Source organism: Eumetopias jubatus, unplaced genomic scaffold (genome assembly GCF_037043125.1).
Source record: "Eumetopias jubatus isolate StellerSeaLion01/CBP00866 unplaced genomic scaffold, mEumJub1_p1.0 scaffold_7, whole genome shotgun sequence".
Classification (NCBI taxonomy): domain Eukaryota; kingdom Metazoa; phylum Chordata; class Mammalia; order Carnivora; family Otariidae; genus Eumetopias; species Eumetopias jubatus.
In genome coordinates this window covers 61,290,869-61,305,233 of record NW_028274813.1, presented here as the reverse complement: position 1 = coordinate 61,305,233, position 14,365 = coordinate 61,290,869, and the positions used below count along the sequence as shown (strand labels likewise).

The window sequence follows — 14,365 nt, the reverse complement described above, 5'->3', positions numbered from 1 at the left end:
CATATAATATCTGTTCTTCCGTGTCTGGCTTAATGTCTTCACAATGTTAGCATAATGTCTTCTAGGTTTATCCATGTTGTAGCATGTATCGGAATTTTATTCCTTGTTAAGGCTGAATAATACTCTGTTGTATGCATTTACACATTTTGTTTATCTGTCTGTTGGACATTTGTGTTGTTTCCAAAACTTTTTCCAGAAGGTGTCTGATAATGAGGATTCTTAATATAAGGTATACTGATTGTAGTTATCTTGCTGAGGAACTGGCATAAAAACTAATTTCTGTAGACGTCGGATCCCAAAGGCTTAAGAGTTTTTTAAGATCTACGGTTCATACAAGCCAGGAAGTGCGAGAGACTGCAGGCAGTGGGGTAGAAAGTTAAGAATGGGGAAAGGAAGTTACCCTTGTTGTCTAGGATTACTCAGAAAAGCTCTTGCCCTCATTGGCCTCTACCACTCTCAGGTAGCTTTTCTACTTCTTGAGGATCCCCACACAGTTATTTCTAACACATGTAGCCCTGCCAAATGTATTTTTACCCTAAGCTCAGGAACTACCTTTCAGCAATTTTATACCAAAAATAAGTGTATCACTTACAAGTAAAAAGAAACCTTTTATCTGTTCCTGCAGGAGAGTAACCAAGTTCGAATGAACGCCTAAACCAGAAAATGTTTGCATCAAATATTAGTCTGAAATTTGTCCTTACTCTTCTGGTTTTTGGAAAATTATCCTTTAGACATCTTAAGGAGCAATGGGGCTGTGAGGAGTATGTGAGATCTAATTTCAGGTTAACCTTGAGGTTCCCAGAGAAGTTCTGGAATCAGTGTGGAATTTTAGATATTCTCTAGAAGGAGCCATACTGTTCAGTTTGTTCTACTATGTGGCTCAGATTCTAGACTCCTTAGACAAGCCCAGAACTGTCCTTCCCATCTCATGGTTTCCCAGGTTAGAGCAGTCTAGAGTGGATTGCAGCTTCCCTGGCCAGGACTACCCTGAGCTCAAGAAAATTCTTCCTTTCTCATCTAAACTTATTTCCTGCTTATAGTCTCAGGAGAGGATTGCCTTTTATATCTTGTATTGACCATCCAATACATATTGGCTATTTGTCACACCCCTTTGTCCTTAGAAGCCCCAGTTTTGGTTTTAGAGGTTTTGTTTTTTGTTTCAGTTTGGCTTTTTTGTTTACTTTTTATTTTGAGATAATCGTAGATTCATATGCAGATGTAAGAAATAGTGCACAGAGATTCCATGTATCTTTTACCCACTTTCCTCCAATGGTAGCATCTTACCCAACTATATTATCACAACCAGGATATTGAGCTTGATACAGTCAAGATAGAGAAATTTCCATCACCACAAGGATCCCTCCTGTTGCCCTGTTATAGCCATACCTACTTCCCGCCTGACCTCACCTCCTCCTTAGCCCCCAGGTGCCATTAATCTGTTCTCAGTTTTTAGAATTTTCTCATTTCAGAAATGTTACGTAAGTGGAATCACACAGTACATAACCCTTTATGTCTGGCTTTTTTCACAAGACATAATTCTATGGAGATCAATCCAGGTTGTTGCAATATCAATAGTTTGTTCCTTTTTATTGTTGTTTAGTATTCCATGATCTAGATGTACCAGTTTGTTTAACTATTCATCTATTGAAGGACATCTGGATTGTTTCCAGATTTTGGCTATTACGAATAAACATAATTAAACATGTGTGTACAAATTTTTATGTGAACATAAGTCTTCATTTCTCTCGGATAAATGCACAGAAATACAATAACTTGATCATGTGGTAGTTGCATATTTAATTTTACAAGAACCTGTCCAACTGTTTCCTAGAGTGGCTGTACCATTTTAAATTCCCACCAGCAATATATGAGTGATTCAGTTTCTCCATATCCTCACCAGCATTTGGTGTTATTACTATTTTTCATTTTAGCCATTCTGATACTCATTGGATTATAATTTGCATTTCCCTGATGGCTAGTAATGTTGGATATCTTTTCATATGCTTGTATATCATGTATGTCTTCTTTGGTGCAAGGTGGGGCTGGAACTCATGATCCCAAGATGAAGAGTCACATGCTGTACCAACTGAGCCAGCCAGGTGCCCCAAAAGGACTTTGTTCATGTTTTATTTGGATAGTTTGCTTTTTTTTAGCTGTTGAGTTTTGAGATTCTTTATGTGTTCTAGAAACCACTTCTTTGTTGAATATGTGATTTGCAAGTATTTTCTCCTAGTCTGTAACTTGTCTTTTTCATCTTTTTAACAGGTCTTTCATAAAGTTTCAAAAATTTCAAAATTTATCAATTTTTCCTTGTTTCAAAATGTATCAATTTTTCTTTTTATAGACAGTGTCTTAGATGTCAAGTCTAAGTACTTGTTTCAAAAATTTATCAATTTTTTCTTTTATAGACAATGTCTTAGATGTCAAGTCTAAGAACTCTGTGTAGCTCTATCATGAAGATTTTTCTCCTAGGTTTTTTCCTAAAACTTTATAGCTTATGTTTAATATTTAATTCCATGGTCTATTTTGATTGAATTTTTTATATAAGGTATGAGATTTAAATAGAGGTTTATTTTTTACTTATGGATGTCCAATTGCTTCAGCACCATTTGTTTAAAACGTTATCTTTCCTTGGCATATTTGTGTGGGTCTATTTCTGGGTCACCTGTTCTGTTCTGTTGATCTATATGCCTATTCCTCTATCAATATCACAGAATTTAGATTACTTTAGCTCTATAATAGGGCTTAAGATGAGGTAGACTGATTCTTCCCAGTTTATTTTTTTTCAAAATTGTTTTAGCTGTTCTTCCTTTGCCTTACCATATAAGTTTATTATAATCCTGTATATATCTACCAAAAAATCTTGCTGGGATTTTGGTAGGAATTGCATTAAAAACCCACATATCAATTTGGGAGAGAATTGACATTTTTTTTAAGATTTTATTTATTTATTTGACAGAGAGAGAGACAGCGAAGAGGGAACACAAGCAGGGGGAGTGGGAGAAGGAGAAGAAGGCTTCCCACTGAACAGGAAGCCCGATGAGGGGCTCAATCCCAGGACCCTGGGACCATGACCCAAGCCGAAGGCAGATGCTTAACAATTGAGCCACCCAAGCGCCTCAAGAATTGACATTTTTACTGTCTTGAGGCTTCCAATCCATGAACATGGATGGTGTTGTTGAGTTCTTCCATATGCTTGCTGATTTTCTGTCTAGGTCTTCTCCCAGTTGTTGAGAGAGGAGGATTGAAGTCTCCAACTGTAATTGTGGATTTGTCTATTTCACAATTTTTGCTTCACACATTTTGCAGCTCTGTTGTTTGGTCTACACACATTTAGGATTGCTGTGTCTTCTTGGTGGATTGATCCTTTTATCACATAATGTCTCTCTGCATATCTGGTCATTTTCTTTGCTCTGAACCCTACTTCATTTAATATTAATGTAGCCACTCTGGCTTTCCTTTGATGAATAGTTTGTGTGATTTAACTTATTCCATCCTTTAACTTTCCACTAGCCTATATTTGTATATTTGAAATGAGTTTCTTTTAGATAGTGTATAGCTGGGTTATGTTTTTTAATCCACTCTACCAGCCTCTTTTATTTTTTTTAATATTTTATTTGTTTATTTGACAGAGAGAGAAAGCACAAGTAGGCAGAGCAAGAGGAAGAGGGAGGAGCAGGCTCTCTACTGAACAGAGAGCCCGATGTGGGACTTGATCCCAGGATTCTGGGATCATGACCTGAGCCAAAGGCAGACGTTTAACCAACTGAGCCACCCAGGTGCCCCATCTGCCAGCCTCTTTTAATTGGTGTATTAAAGCCCTTTACATTTTGGGGGACCTGGGTGGCTCGGATGGTTGGGCGTCTGCCTTCAGCTCAGGTCATGATCTCCTGGTCCTGGGATTGAGTCCCGCATCGGGGCTCTCTGCTCAGTGGGGAGTCTGCTTCTCCCTCTCTCTCTGCCTCTCCCCTTGCTTGTGCTCTCTCTCTCTCTCTCAAATAAATAAATAAAATCTTAAAAAAAAGCCCAGACCTTTGTTTCATGTTATTATTGAAATGTTAAGATTAGGGGCACCTGAGTGGCTCAGTCATTAAGCGTCTGCCTTTGGCTCAGGTTATGGTCCCAGGGTCCTGGGATCGAGCCCTGCATCGGGCTCCCTGCTCGGCGGGAGGCCTGCTTTTCCCTCTCCCACTTCCCCTGCTTGTGTTCCCTCTCTCGCTGTCTCTCTCAGTGTCAAATAAATCTTAAAAAAAAAAAGAAAGAAATGTTAAGATTATGCCTGCCATTTTATTTTTTGTTTTCTATCATCTCTATTTTTGTGTTTGTTTTATTTTTCTTGCCTTCCTATGGGCTACTTGAACTTTTTATAGAATTCCACTTTTATGTACCTATGGTGGGTTTTTTATTTTATTTTTTAATCTATAGTGTTTTTTAGTGTACCTCTTTGTATAGCATATACATATATATATATATGTGTACACACACACACACACACACACACACACACACACACACACAATATCACTGTCCGCTGGTGTCATCATTGTAACAAGTTTTCTGTCTTGCCAGATGGCCTCTTTGTAGTCCTTTGGCTAGAGAAAACAGGCCTTTGTTGGGCTCTTTTTGTCTGTGCCCATTGGCATTTCTGGGTTTCCGGCTTCTTTAGCTCCAAGTCTAGGATATATGAGGCAAAAAGAACTCACTGCCATGTTATTCTTCATGCCCCCAGGTCCCTAGCCAGGCTTTTTTCTCTCTACCTTTCACAGTCTTCTTTTTTTTTTTTAATTTCTGAATTTTTTTTTTGCTTTATGTGGAAAATAGGCATAAATCTCATTTTATGCTTTTTTTTAATTTTATTTTTAAGCAATCTCCACACCCAACATGGAGCTCAAATTTACAACCCCAAGATCAAGAGTTGCATGCTCCACTGACTGAGCCAGCTAGGCACCCGTATGCTATTATTTTATATCTTAAATGTGTTTGAAAACATTTTGATTTTTGGAAACATCAGACTTTCAAAGTCTTTCTGTGTTTGTCTTATGTAACGTCTAGGGGTTTTAGTTGTACTTAGTGGCAGAGATAGGAAAAAGTAGATCTACTCCCATCTTCCTAGAAGTGGAAATCCCTCCCAGTTTTATTTTTGATCTAACGTAGAGTTAAGGTAAATTTTCTTTTTCTTTACTGTTCTGAGTATACCTCTGACTCTGACCCAGCCCACTGGATCCAGCCCTGGAATTTACCCGAGAGAAAGTTGGCTCATAGCTAGACTGTTACAGTTTCAGGCCAGTGCCTTTATTCTGTATACACATCTTTCTTTCCTGTGTCTTTCACTTACTCTCCTTTGTTTGCATTGTTTCAGAGAGCTGCTGCTACTAGAGACCTCTGAGCCACAAGATGGCGCCCCAGAGCAGTTCAAGCTAATCTTTTCCTGTTCTTCTCTGGGGCCCCATTTTTAACTTAATATTAGGAAACTCAAGGCCGTTTATCTAAACCAGCATATAGCTCTGAAGACCCAACTGTGTTTTTCTTTAAGCCATGTCTTCCCAGTTGCATGAAAATTTAAGCCATCAGTATCAAAAAGTGTTTTTGTTTGAATTTTTTTTTTTTGTATCTTTAACTTGGTGGCAACTCATATGGAAAATTTAAAAGTAATTGTTATTCCTCTTAATGAATTGAGTTGACATTTGTAATTGGGCTCACTGAAAATAATCTGTAATCTCAGCATAGCTTTAGGAAAGGAATGTTATAGGGGTGCCTGGGTGGCTCAGGTGGCTAAACAGTTAAGCGTCTGACTTCCTCTCCTCTCGGGTCATGATCTCAGGGTCCTGGGATCCAGCCCTGCATGGAGCCCTGCATCGGGCTCTGTGCTCTGCGGGAGTCTGCTTGTCCTTTTCCATCTCTCCCCATGTCCCTCCCCCTCCCCCTGCTCATGCTTTCCCTCTCTCAAATAAATAAATAAAATCTTAAAAAGAAAGGAATGTTATAAGTGCATTCTGAAGGAGATGCACCTCTCAATGTCTTTTGAGGTATTTGAATCGATGAGCCAAACTTTCTTACAGTGTAGATTTTTGCTTTTGATTACTAGCCTAACTTTTAAAATGATGGCTTAAAAGATTATATAAAAATGTATGGAATAAAACTACTGGTAAATACATGTTAACAGTCTTTGGGTGGCAAGGTATGAGTGGTTTCTTCTTTGTCTTTCTTCTGGTCTATATTTTTTAAGTTTTCAATAATGAGCAACTTTTTTGATTGAGTATATTCTTCAGCTAATCAGAAAATATTTATTAACCACCTAACAAATGTAGAGCCAGCATATATATTTTCCTAGGTTGATAGTCACTCCCTCACTAAAGACAGGGTCCATGTCTTTTTTTTGGAGATTTTATTTATTTATGTGAGAGAGAGAGTGTGCATGCACACGCAAGGGCGGGGTGGGGTGCGGAGACAGAGGGAGAGGGAGAAGCAGACTTCCTGCTGAGCAGGGAACTGATACGGGGCTTGATCCCTGGACCCTGAGATCATGACCTGAGCCAAAGGCAGATGCTCAACCGACTAAGCCACCCAGGCGCCCCAGGGGCCATGTCTTTTAAAATTTTGTAGGCTGAGATACCTACCATGTGCCTTATACATAGTGAGGCCTGGGAAATAACTGTTGAATGAACACAGAAGCCTTTATTCCTAGCTTTGAAGGAAAGAATTATATTTTACTGATTGTAAGGCTTTGGGTTTAGGGGCCTTACAATGGTCTTGGTATACTTTTCTGCTTATGTATTAGCACACATTCAGTGGGCAAGTTTTGTCCATTCTGTCTTAATTCTAGAACTACTAATTAGGGGTAATAAAACCAACTGCAGTTCCCTAAAATAATAAAATTAGTAATAGAGTAGGATGGATGATATAAATCCAAAGCATTAAGCAGTAATATTAAAAATTTGGCCCTTACTAAAATCATTCTTAGACTGTTAAGAAAGTCTACACAGATATTATACATAACAGGTGCCATAGCAATATTTGACAACTGACCAAATAAATGAAGTTTTATTGATTAAAGAATTTTAAATATCCTAAAAATCTACATGGGAAGAAATTATGAGTAAAGGGAAGCTAGATTAAAATCAGTGCCTTTTTAGGGGTGCCTGGGTGGCTCAAGTCTGTTAAGCATCTGCCTTCAGCTCAGGTCATGGTTCTGGAGTCCTGGGATTGAGCGCCATATTGGGTCCCTGCTCAGTGGGGAGCTTGCTTCTCCCTCTCCCTCTGCTGCTACCCCTGCCTGTACTCTCTCTCTCTGTCACATAAATAAGTAAAATATTTTAAAATAAATAAGTAAAAATAATAAAATCAGTGCCTTTCCAACCAAGCCTCAAGAAAATTAATGATTTATTCAGTGACTTTCAACTCCTGATTTTCATAGGCTCAACAACTGTTATAAAGAACTTTTATATTTCTGATACAGTTATATAATATAATTTTTCATTAACTTTTATTTTACTTAGTAATATCCATTTATAGCTTAGTTTAGTAAGTTGTCAATAAAAGTAATCTATAGACTTCTCCTTATGAAAGGTTGAATGTAGGCAAGCTTACCAACGTACTAGATTTGCTAAAAATCCAGACTTTTGAGAGGCAGTCATGTGCACACAAGATGGGTGGGAAGTAGAGAAAATGGGAGTAAATTCACTGAAAAGGAGACTAGAGAATAGAAATTGACAGATCTTTGAGTGGAAAAAAGGATTTCAGTGAAAGGTAGCAGTCTCAGCAGAATCATGACATGGAAAAGTTGGCTGAAAAGATGCTATCTAATCCAGTCGTATACAAACTGTAAAAAAAAAAAAAAGTAGAACCCTTTATTCAAATGGAAACGTATGCAAAATACCAATATATAAATATACAAAAGCTGAGCAGTTTTGGTTAAAACAGGGTGGGGACTAAAGCCCATCCTCGTTGAACCTCCCTCTCTCTATCCCAGTGGACTCTGTGGAACACACTTTAATAACAACTCCTTGGGGCACCTGGGTGGCTCAGTCGTTAGGCATCTGCCTTGGGCTTGGGTCATGATCCCAGGGTCCTGGGATCGAGCCCTGCATTGGGCTCCCTGCTCAGTGGGGAGCCTGCTTCTCCCTCTCCCACTCCCCCTGCTTGTGTTCCCTCTCTCGCAATCTCTCTCTCTGTCAAATAAATAAATAAAATCTTAAAAAAAAAATAAAAACCACTCATCTTGTCTATGCTTAGAAATCTCTCCACCCTCAGACCCAGTGAAATGTCGCCTAACCAGTAGGCAGGTGGTAGACATTTATTTGTAATAAGAAAACATTTTCTTCAGGTTTACAAAGATGGAAAATTATTTTAAGGAATGTTTTTTCACCCATTACCAGAAAAGAGTGTTTTACCATTGAGACTACCAGTTGGAAGAACCACTCCATTTACTTGAGATTCTTCCCTTGGCCCTCTTGGGGACTGGCTTTGTGTTTTCTAGCTCTTGGATGTGGTCTCTCAACTAGCCAAGCAGAATGTGCAGCTGCTGGTCCTGGGCCGAAAGCACATGCTAACACAGTACTCGAGGTGGAGAAAGGATGAGATGAAAAAGGTGCAAAAGCAAGCCAGGTGCTTCTTTGCTGACAACATGTAAGTACTGAAGGTACTAGGTGAATTACACTCGGCCCAAGTCATCTGCTTGCTAGTTACCTATTTTCGCCATTTTTAAAGTGCATGCGTATGAATCCCAAAAAAAGATTTGAGGCAGCTGACAAAAATCTACTTCCTACAGCAGGGTAAATTTAAATAGATGAGGAAATCAGGATAAAGGAGAAATAGGAGGAAGCTAAAGTCAGAAGTGAGATGAGTACCCAGAATGCATGCATAAGGTCCTACGTAGATCATTTAACAAATATTACATATATATGAGCACCTTCTGTGTTCTTGGGAAACCACAATTGTTCACCAAGTCCCTACCTTCTTGGGACTTAAAATAAACAGCTAAACAAATAAAAAGGTAATGTAAGCCCAGGCAGGGATCAATGCTAAACAATAAAGCAGAGTGAATAGGTGAAAAAGGATTAGGTAGGGGGTAGGTCAGAGGGTAGCGGGTGGGGTGGTCAGGAATAGCCGTTGGGAGAGGGCAGATACAAGGGGAAGGAGTCATTTGAGAAAATGTGAGGGTGGATGGAAGAACATATCAAGCAGAGGGAACAGCAAATGTTCAAAAAGCTATGAAGCAGGAATGTGTTTGGCATGTTTGAAGAAAGCAAACAAACCAGTGCAGATGAGCTGTGCAGCAAGAAGAAAAGTGCTAGGTTCTGAGGTCAGAGAGAAGGCAGGGACCACAGTAAAGAAGACCTTGTGGGCTCTGGTAGGCAAGCGAGGAACCTGGATTTTATTCAAACTGTAAAGGGAATGTTGCTATGAGCGACAACTTCTCAGGAAGCCAAAGGAACATGGAAAACAAGGTCAGTGACAAAATGGTACAGTGTCCATAAAGAAGAAAGCATCTACTCCAGAGGGGCACAGATCCTCAACAGTACACGTAAAGTTTTAAAATACACTTAGTTTTACATATGATTTATGCTGACAAAAGTTTATTTCCAACTTTGCATGGATAATGTGTGTACCCTCAGCCCCAGGTCTAGGTTTCGTTGTGTTGAATGTGATAGCTTCAGGATTTGTCAGTATTCCCCAAATTATCTATTCCTAAAAAGGTAAAATGGCTCTCAATGCATGGAGCAGGAGGCTAACCCCTCATTCAGATCCCAAACCAATCCCTTTTTTCTTTAGCTAACTCCTTTTATGTATTCACGGGAAGAGTTACTTCTCTGTCTCTAAGAGTAGAAGACAACAATAACGCTCGGCACACACTCACTTTAGGCAACAGTGGGTAGACAAGAGGAGCACAGTCTTTCATTAGTCTACCCAGATTCAGAACGTGGGCCTGCCACCTCCTATCCGGGAAGGTGTTTCCCTTCTCTGTGTCGTCTTCATATGTAACCTCCAGCGGGGTATTGTGAAGATTAAATTAGAGAATACCTGTAAATAATACATATAAAACTGTGGCAGGGCACCAAGTACATGCAAAGCATGTATGTAGTGCTGTCATCATTACTATTCTTTTCCTTAGGTGGAGGAATTGGAGAAATGCGATGGTAAAACCAAAAAGCCTGATGGAAATTGATCTCATGCTTGGTTTGGGACTTTAAAGTGACCTTCTGAGGCTTTGGATTTGAATGTTTAAGTTTTTAACATTAATTCTATGTTCCACTAATTTGCCAAAGAAATCTTTTCAAATATATACTGCAGAGAACAGTATAGTGAATCCCCATGTAACTGTCACCCAGCTCCAACGATTACCATCATTTTTCTCATCTTGTTCCATATAGCCCCCTACTTTTTTTTTCTTTTCCTCTCTCTTTTTCCTGAAGATTTTTAAGGCAGATGTATTCCAGTCATTTATCATTTCATTTGAAATAGTTTAGTATAAAATAAACATCAAATGGTCCCACTTTGGGTCATTTGGATAAGGCATAAGACCTATCCCATGCTGCGGTCTGAGTCTCCTGAGCCAAGGTGGCCCCTGCTGTTCTTACAGCATACCTCCTCCAGTGCTGAGTGCTGAAGCTGAGGGTCCATTGGAGACTCTGAGTCACTGGCTCTTCTCAAAGCAGGTGATGCCTTCTGTTGCAGATCTGGGTGACTTCCCAGAAGCTGCTTTGAGATACCAATTTTAGCTTTGAGGCAGCCCATTATTTTTGGTAGCTTGCAAGGAAGTGTCATCCTGTCCTATTAATATTATGAACATTTTTCGAGTTTGGGGGGAAGGGTGTGCTCTGTGGTGGATAGGCCAACAGGAACAACACCCGGGGCACACAGAGAACCAGCTTTTGAATGTGAAGAGGGAATTATTGTTAGAATTTTCCATTTTAGTGGAAGAACCCAACTGAGCCAAGTTGAGCATTTGCATTCCCTTCCCCTTAGCTTTCCATTTGTATTTTAGATAGTGCTGTCTACTACCAAAAGACTTGGAGGTTGGTTTATAAGTATCACTGGGATCATGTCACTTAAGAATGAAAGCACTGGGGCGTCAGGGTGGCTCAGTCGGTTAGGCATCTGCCTTCAGCTCAGATCATGATCCCAGGGTCCTGGGATCGACTCCTGCGTGGGGCGCCCTGCTCAGCGGGGAGTCTGCTTGTCCCTCTCCCTTTGCCCCTCCCCCAGCTTGTGTTCTCTCTCTCTCTGTTTCTCAATAAATAAGATCTTAAAAAAAAAAGAAAGAATGCAGAGCACCTCTGAGGAAAGTGGAATAAGAAGTAAAAAGCATGGTAAAGAATGCTATCCTCTGCCTCCTTGGGGCTGTGTGTGATTGTATTCTTTCTTCTGCCTGGCTCAGCTCAGAGGATGATCCGTTCCTTCTGTATGCCACACTGCACTCGGGGAACCACTGCAAATTTATCACAAAAGATCTGATGCGGGACCACAAGGCCTGTCTACGTGATGCCAAGACCCAGCGCCTCTTCTTTAAGTGGCAGCAGGGACATCAGCTAGCAATTGTTAATAGGGTTGCAGGATCAAAAATAACCTTTCAGGTATGTTATTTGTTCTCTACATAATGTCAACAGAGTGTGGCACAAAGAATTTTGCTACTAGCTGGAGGTTTTAAATGCTTTATTTTTCTCAGCTGTAGGTTGGTATTTGGAATTAGCCAGTTCCTGGAAACAGAAAGTCGGCCAAGGCAAAAGTTTTCATAGAACAGCCCCACATTAATTGACATAGTGAAAACATCTGAGATGTCATCAATTGTGACTTCAGTTATGTCACGGATTATAACTTGTTTTTTATTTTCATACATGTTTTTTATTTTCCTATTTATTTGCAATAGCTGAAAATTCCTTATCCTTTATGGTTCATAGTATTTCTGCTAAGCAACTCCTTTTTCCTGTTAATCCACTTCTGCAGCATGGTCTCCACTGAGTTCTCCTTTGACTCTAGTTTAGATTCTTGCAAATACAAGGAATGTCTCTTGTGTGAAAGCAAAGGGAGAGAATCCAAAGGCAAGTTATTATGGAAAAATACACTAGTTAATGGTAAATATGGTCCAATGGTCAAAAAACATACAAAACAACAGATCTATACAAAAAATCAAGACTGTGGGAAACGATATAGGACAACTGGCTTGGTTTTCTCAACAACAAAAGATTACGAGAATAGAGATGAAAAGTAAAGCACTATTTAAAATTAAGAGATAGGTTAGCCTGGTGATGGGTATTAAAGAGGGCACGTACTGAATGGAGCACTGGGTGTTATAAGCAAACAATGAATCATGGAACACTACATCAAAAACTAATGATGTAATGTATGGTGATTAACATAACATAATAAAATTAAATTAAAAAAATAAAATTAAGAGATAATTCAGTCACGGTGTCATAACCTAATTTCAACTCCTGTTCAAAGAAATCAACTGTAAAATACATGTATGCACATGTAATAATTGGGGAAATGTGAAGAGTAGATATCTGATGATAAGGAATTATTAACTCTTAAGTGTAATAATAGTATTGAACTTTTATTTATAAAATAGATCTTATCTTTTAAAGGTACATATTGAATATTACAGAAGAAGTGATATAATATCTGAGATTTGCTTCACAATAATCATGGGGAGTGGTGTGGATGAAATAAAATTAGCCATGTGTTGGTAATGGTTGAAGCTGGGTGGTACCTGGGAGTTCATTATACCATTTCTCTACTTTTGAATATATGAAATTTTTCTCTCACGTACAAAGCTGATAAAGGCAAGTAAAGAGATACTATCGCCTATAAACGTAATAATACAGAGAATCTTTAACCTTAAAAATGAACCCACCCCCCAAAAAGGGACCCCTAATTCTAGGGTTCATCTTCACAGAGCTACCTGCTCTCTGAAAATCCATTGTTAAGTAGGAGAGAATATTGAAGCAAACTGAGAAGTCGTCAGAAAAGAAAGGGAAATGGCCAGGTAACCCCTTAGTGTTGTTCTCAATGTTTGGTTCCCTTTTTAATTCAACAGCATATCCCCTGTTACGACACAGTGGTGCAAACAACTGGAGACTCGTGGCACATACCATATGATGAAAACACAGTGGAAAGATACTCCTATGAAGTGCCAACCAAATGGCTTTGCCTTCAGCGAAAGACATGAAGACTCTCCCCCATGCTAAACTTGTGTTTGGGTGCCCTTCTGGTTGGCATCAGAGCACTTCAGTCGATGCTTGTTTAGCAGTGCTCCTGTGTGATCCACTCTGTCCTCTTTGGTCCGGTTGGTTTGCATGTCAAAAGATTGACTTTTTTTAATGAAATAAAATATAAAATCTTTTCATAACCAGTTGCATTTGTTTTTGGAGACTTGGCCAGACTTGGGGAACTCAAGGCAGAGTGAAGCCTACGTTTCTCCTGGCGGGCCGGCTACTCCACTTACTTGGGCAACAAGCACTTCTGATATCCATTTTTCTACTCCTGACCTCACCTTCCAGGTCCCCCAGTAGCAGAATCACTGCTTCTAGGCCTAGGCTGCTCATGTTGTTTCTAAACCCCTTCTCCATTTCCAGGATCATCTCATCCTGTACAGATTATCTCCTGCTCACATTGAATCACTTAATGTCCTCTGTGATAAACTGGCCAAAATATCAGAAGCTTATTAGCAACTTTTACTTACCACCCAATGATTTGGGTTGGAGGAAAAGGAGCAGTTCGTTCTCTTTAGCCTGTGGTCATTTGTTCTTCATTCTACAATGCCTTTTTCAAGTTGGTTCAGTATTTTGTGAACACTATTAATTCCATCACTCAGTATATGAGAGCTTTTTAAAGGATACAGATTTTTTTTTTCATTTAACCAAGTTTGACTTAGTTTAACAAGTCATAACTTTTCATATTTGCCTCTGTTTTACCTGCTTGCCAGCCAGCATACACCTCATTGGACCTTGATTTTAGCTGGAAATATCCATGTCCCAATACTTGATGTTCTTTACTTAGTCATACATACATACTGTATAGTTTAATATTCAAGAACAGGCCAGAGGCTCCTGGGTGGCTCAGTCGTTAAGCGGTTGACTTTGGCTCGGGTCATGATCCCAGGGTCCTGGGATCGAGCCCTGCATCAGGCTCCCTGTCCAGCTCCCCCTGCTTGTGTTCCCTCTCTCACTGTGTCTCTCTCTGTCCAATAAATAAATAAAATCTTTAAAAAAAAAAAAGAATAGGCCAAATCAATCTATGGCAATAAAAATCACAATAGTAGTTGCCTGAGGCAAGGGCACAAGAGAACTTTCTGGAGGGTGATAGAAAGTTCTATATATTGATCTGGATGATGCTAACTTAGGTGTATGTGTATATTAGTCAAAAT

General features: G+C 39.4%; 1 protein-coding gene across 1 annotated transcript in view; it reads left to right on the top strand.

The window, feature by feature from the left end:
• Nucleotides 1-13,305, top strand: part of PRORP (protein only RNase P catalytic subunit) — a 132,003-nt gene extending 118,698 nt beyond the window's left edge. The window contains exons 6-8 of the mRNA XM_028114739.2: nucleotides 8,477-8,625; nucleotides 11,378-11,573; nucleotides 13,037-13,305. Coding sequence (XP_027970540.1) covers nucleotides 8,477-8,625; nucleotides 11,378-11,573; nucleotides 13,037-13,168 — 477 coding nt within the window. The 3' untranslated portion in view covers nucleotides 13,169-13,305. The remainder of the gene's footprint in view (nucleotides 1-8,476; nucleotides 8,626-11,377; nucleotides 11,574-13,036) is intronic.
• Nucleotides 13,306-14,365: the final 1,060 nt, after the last annotated feature.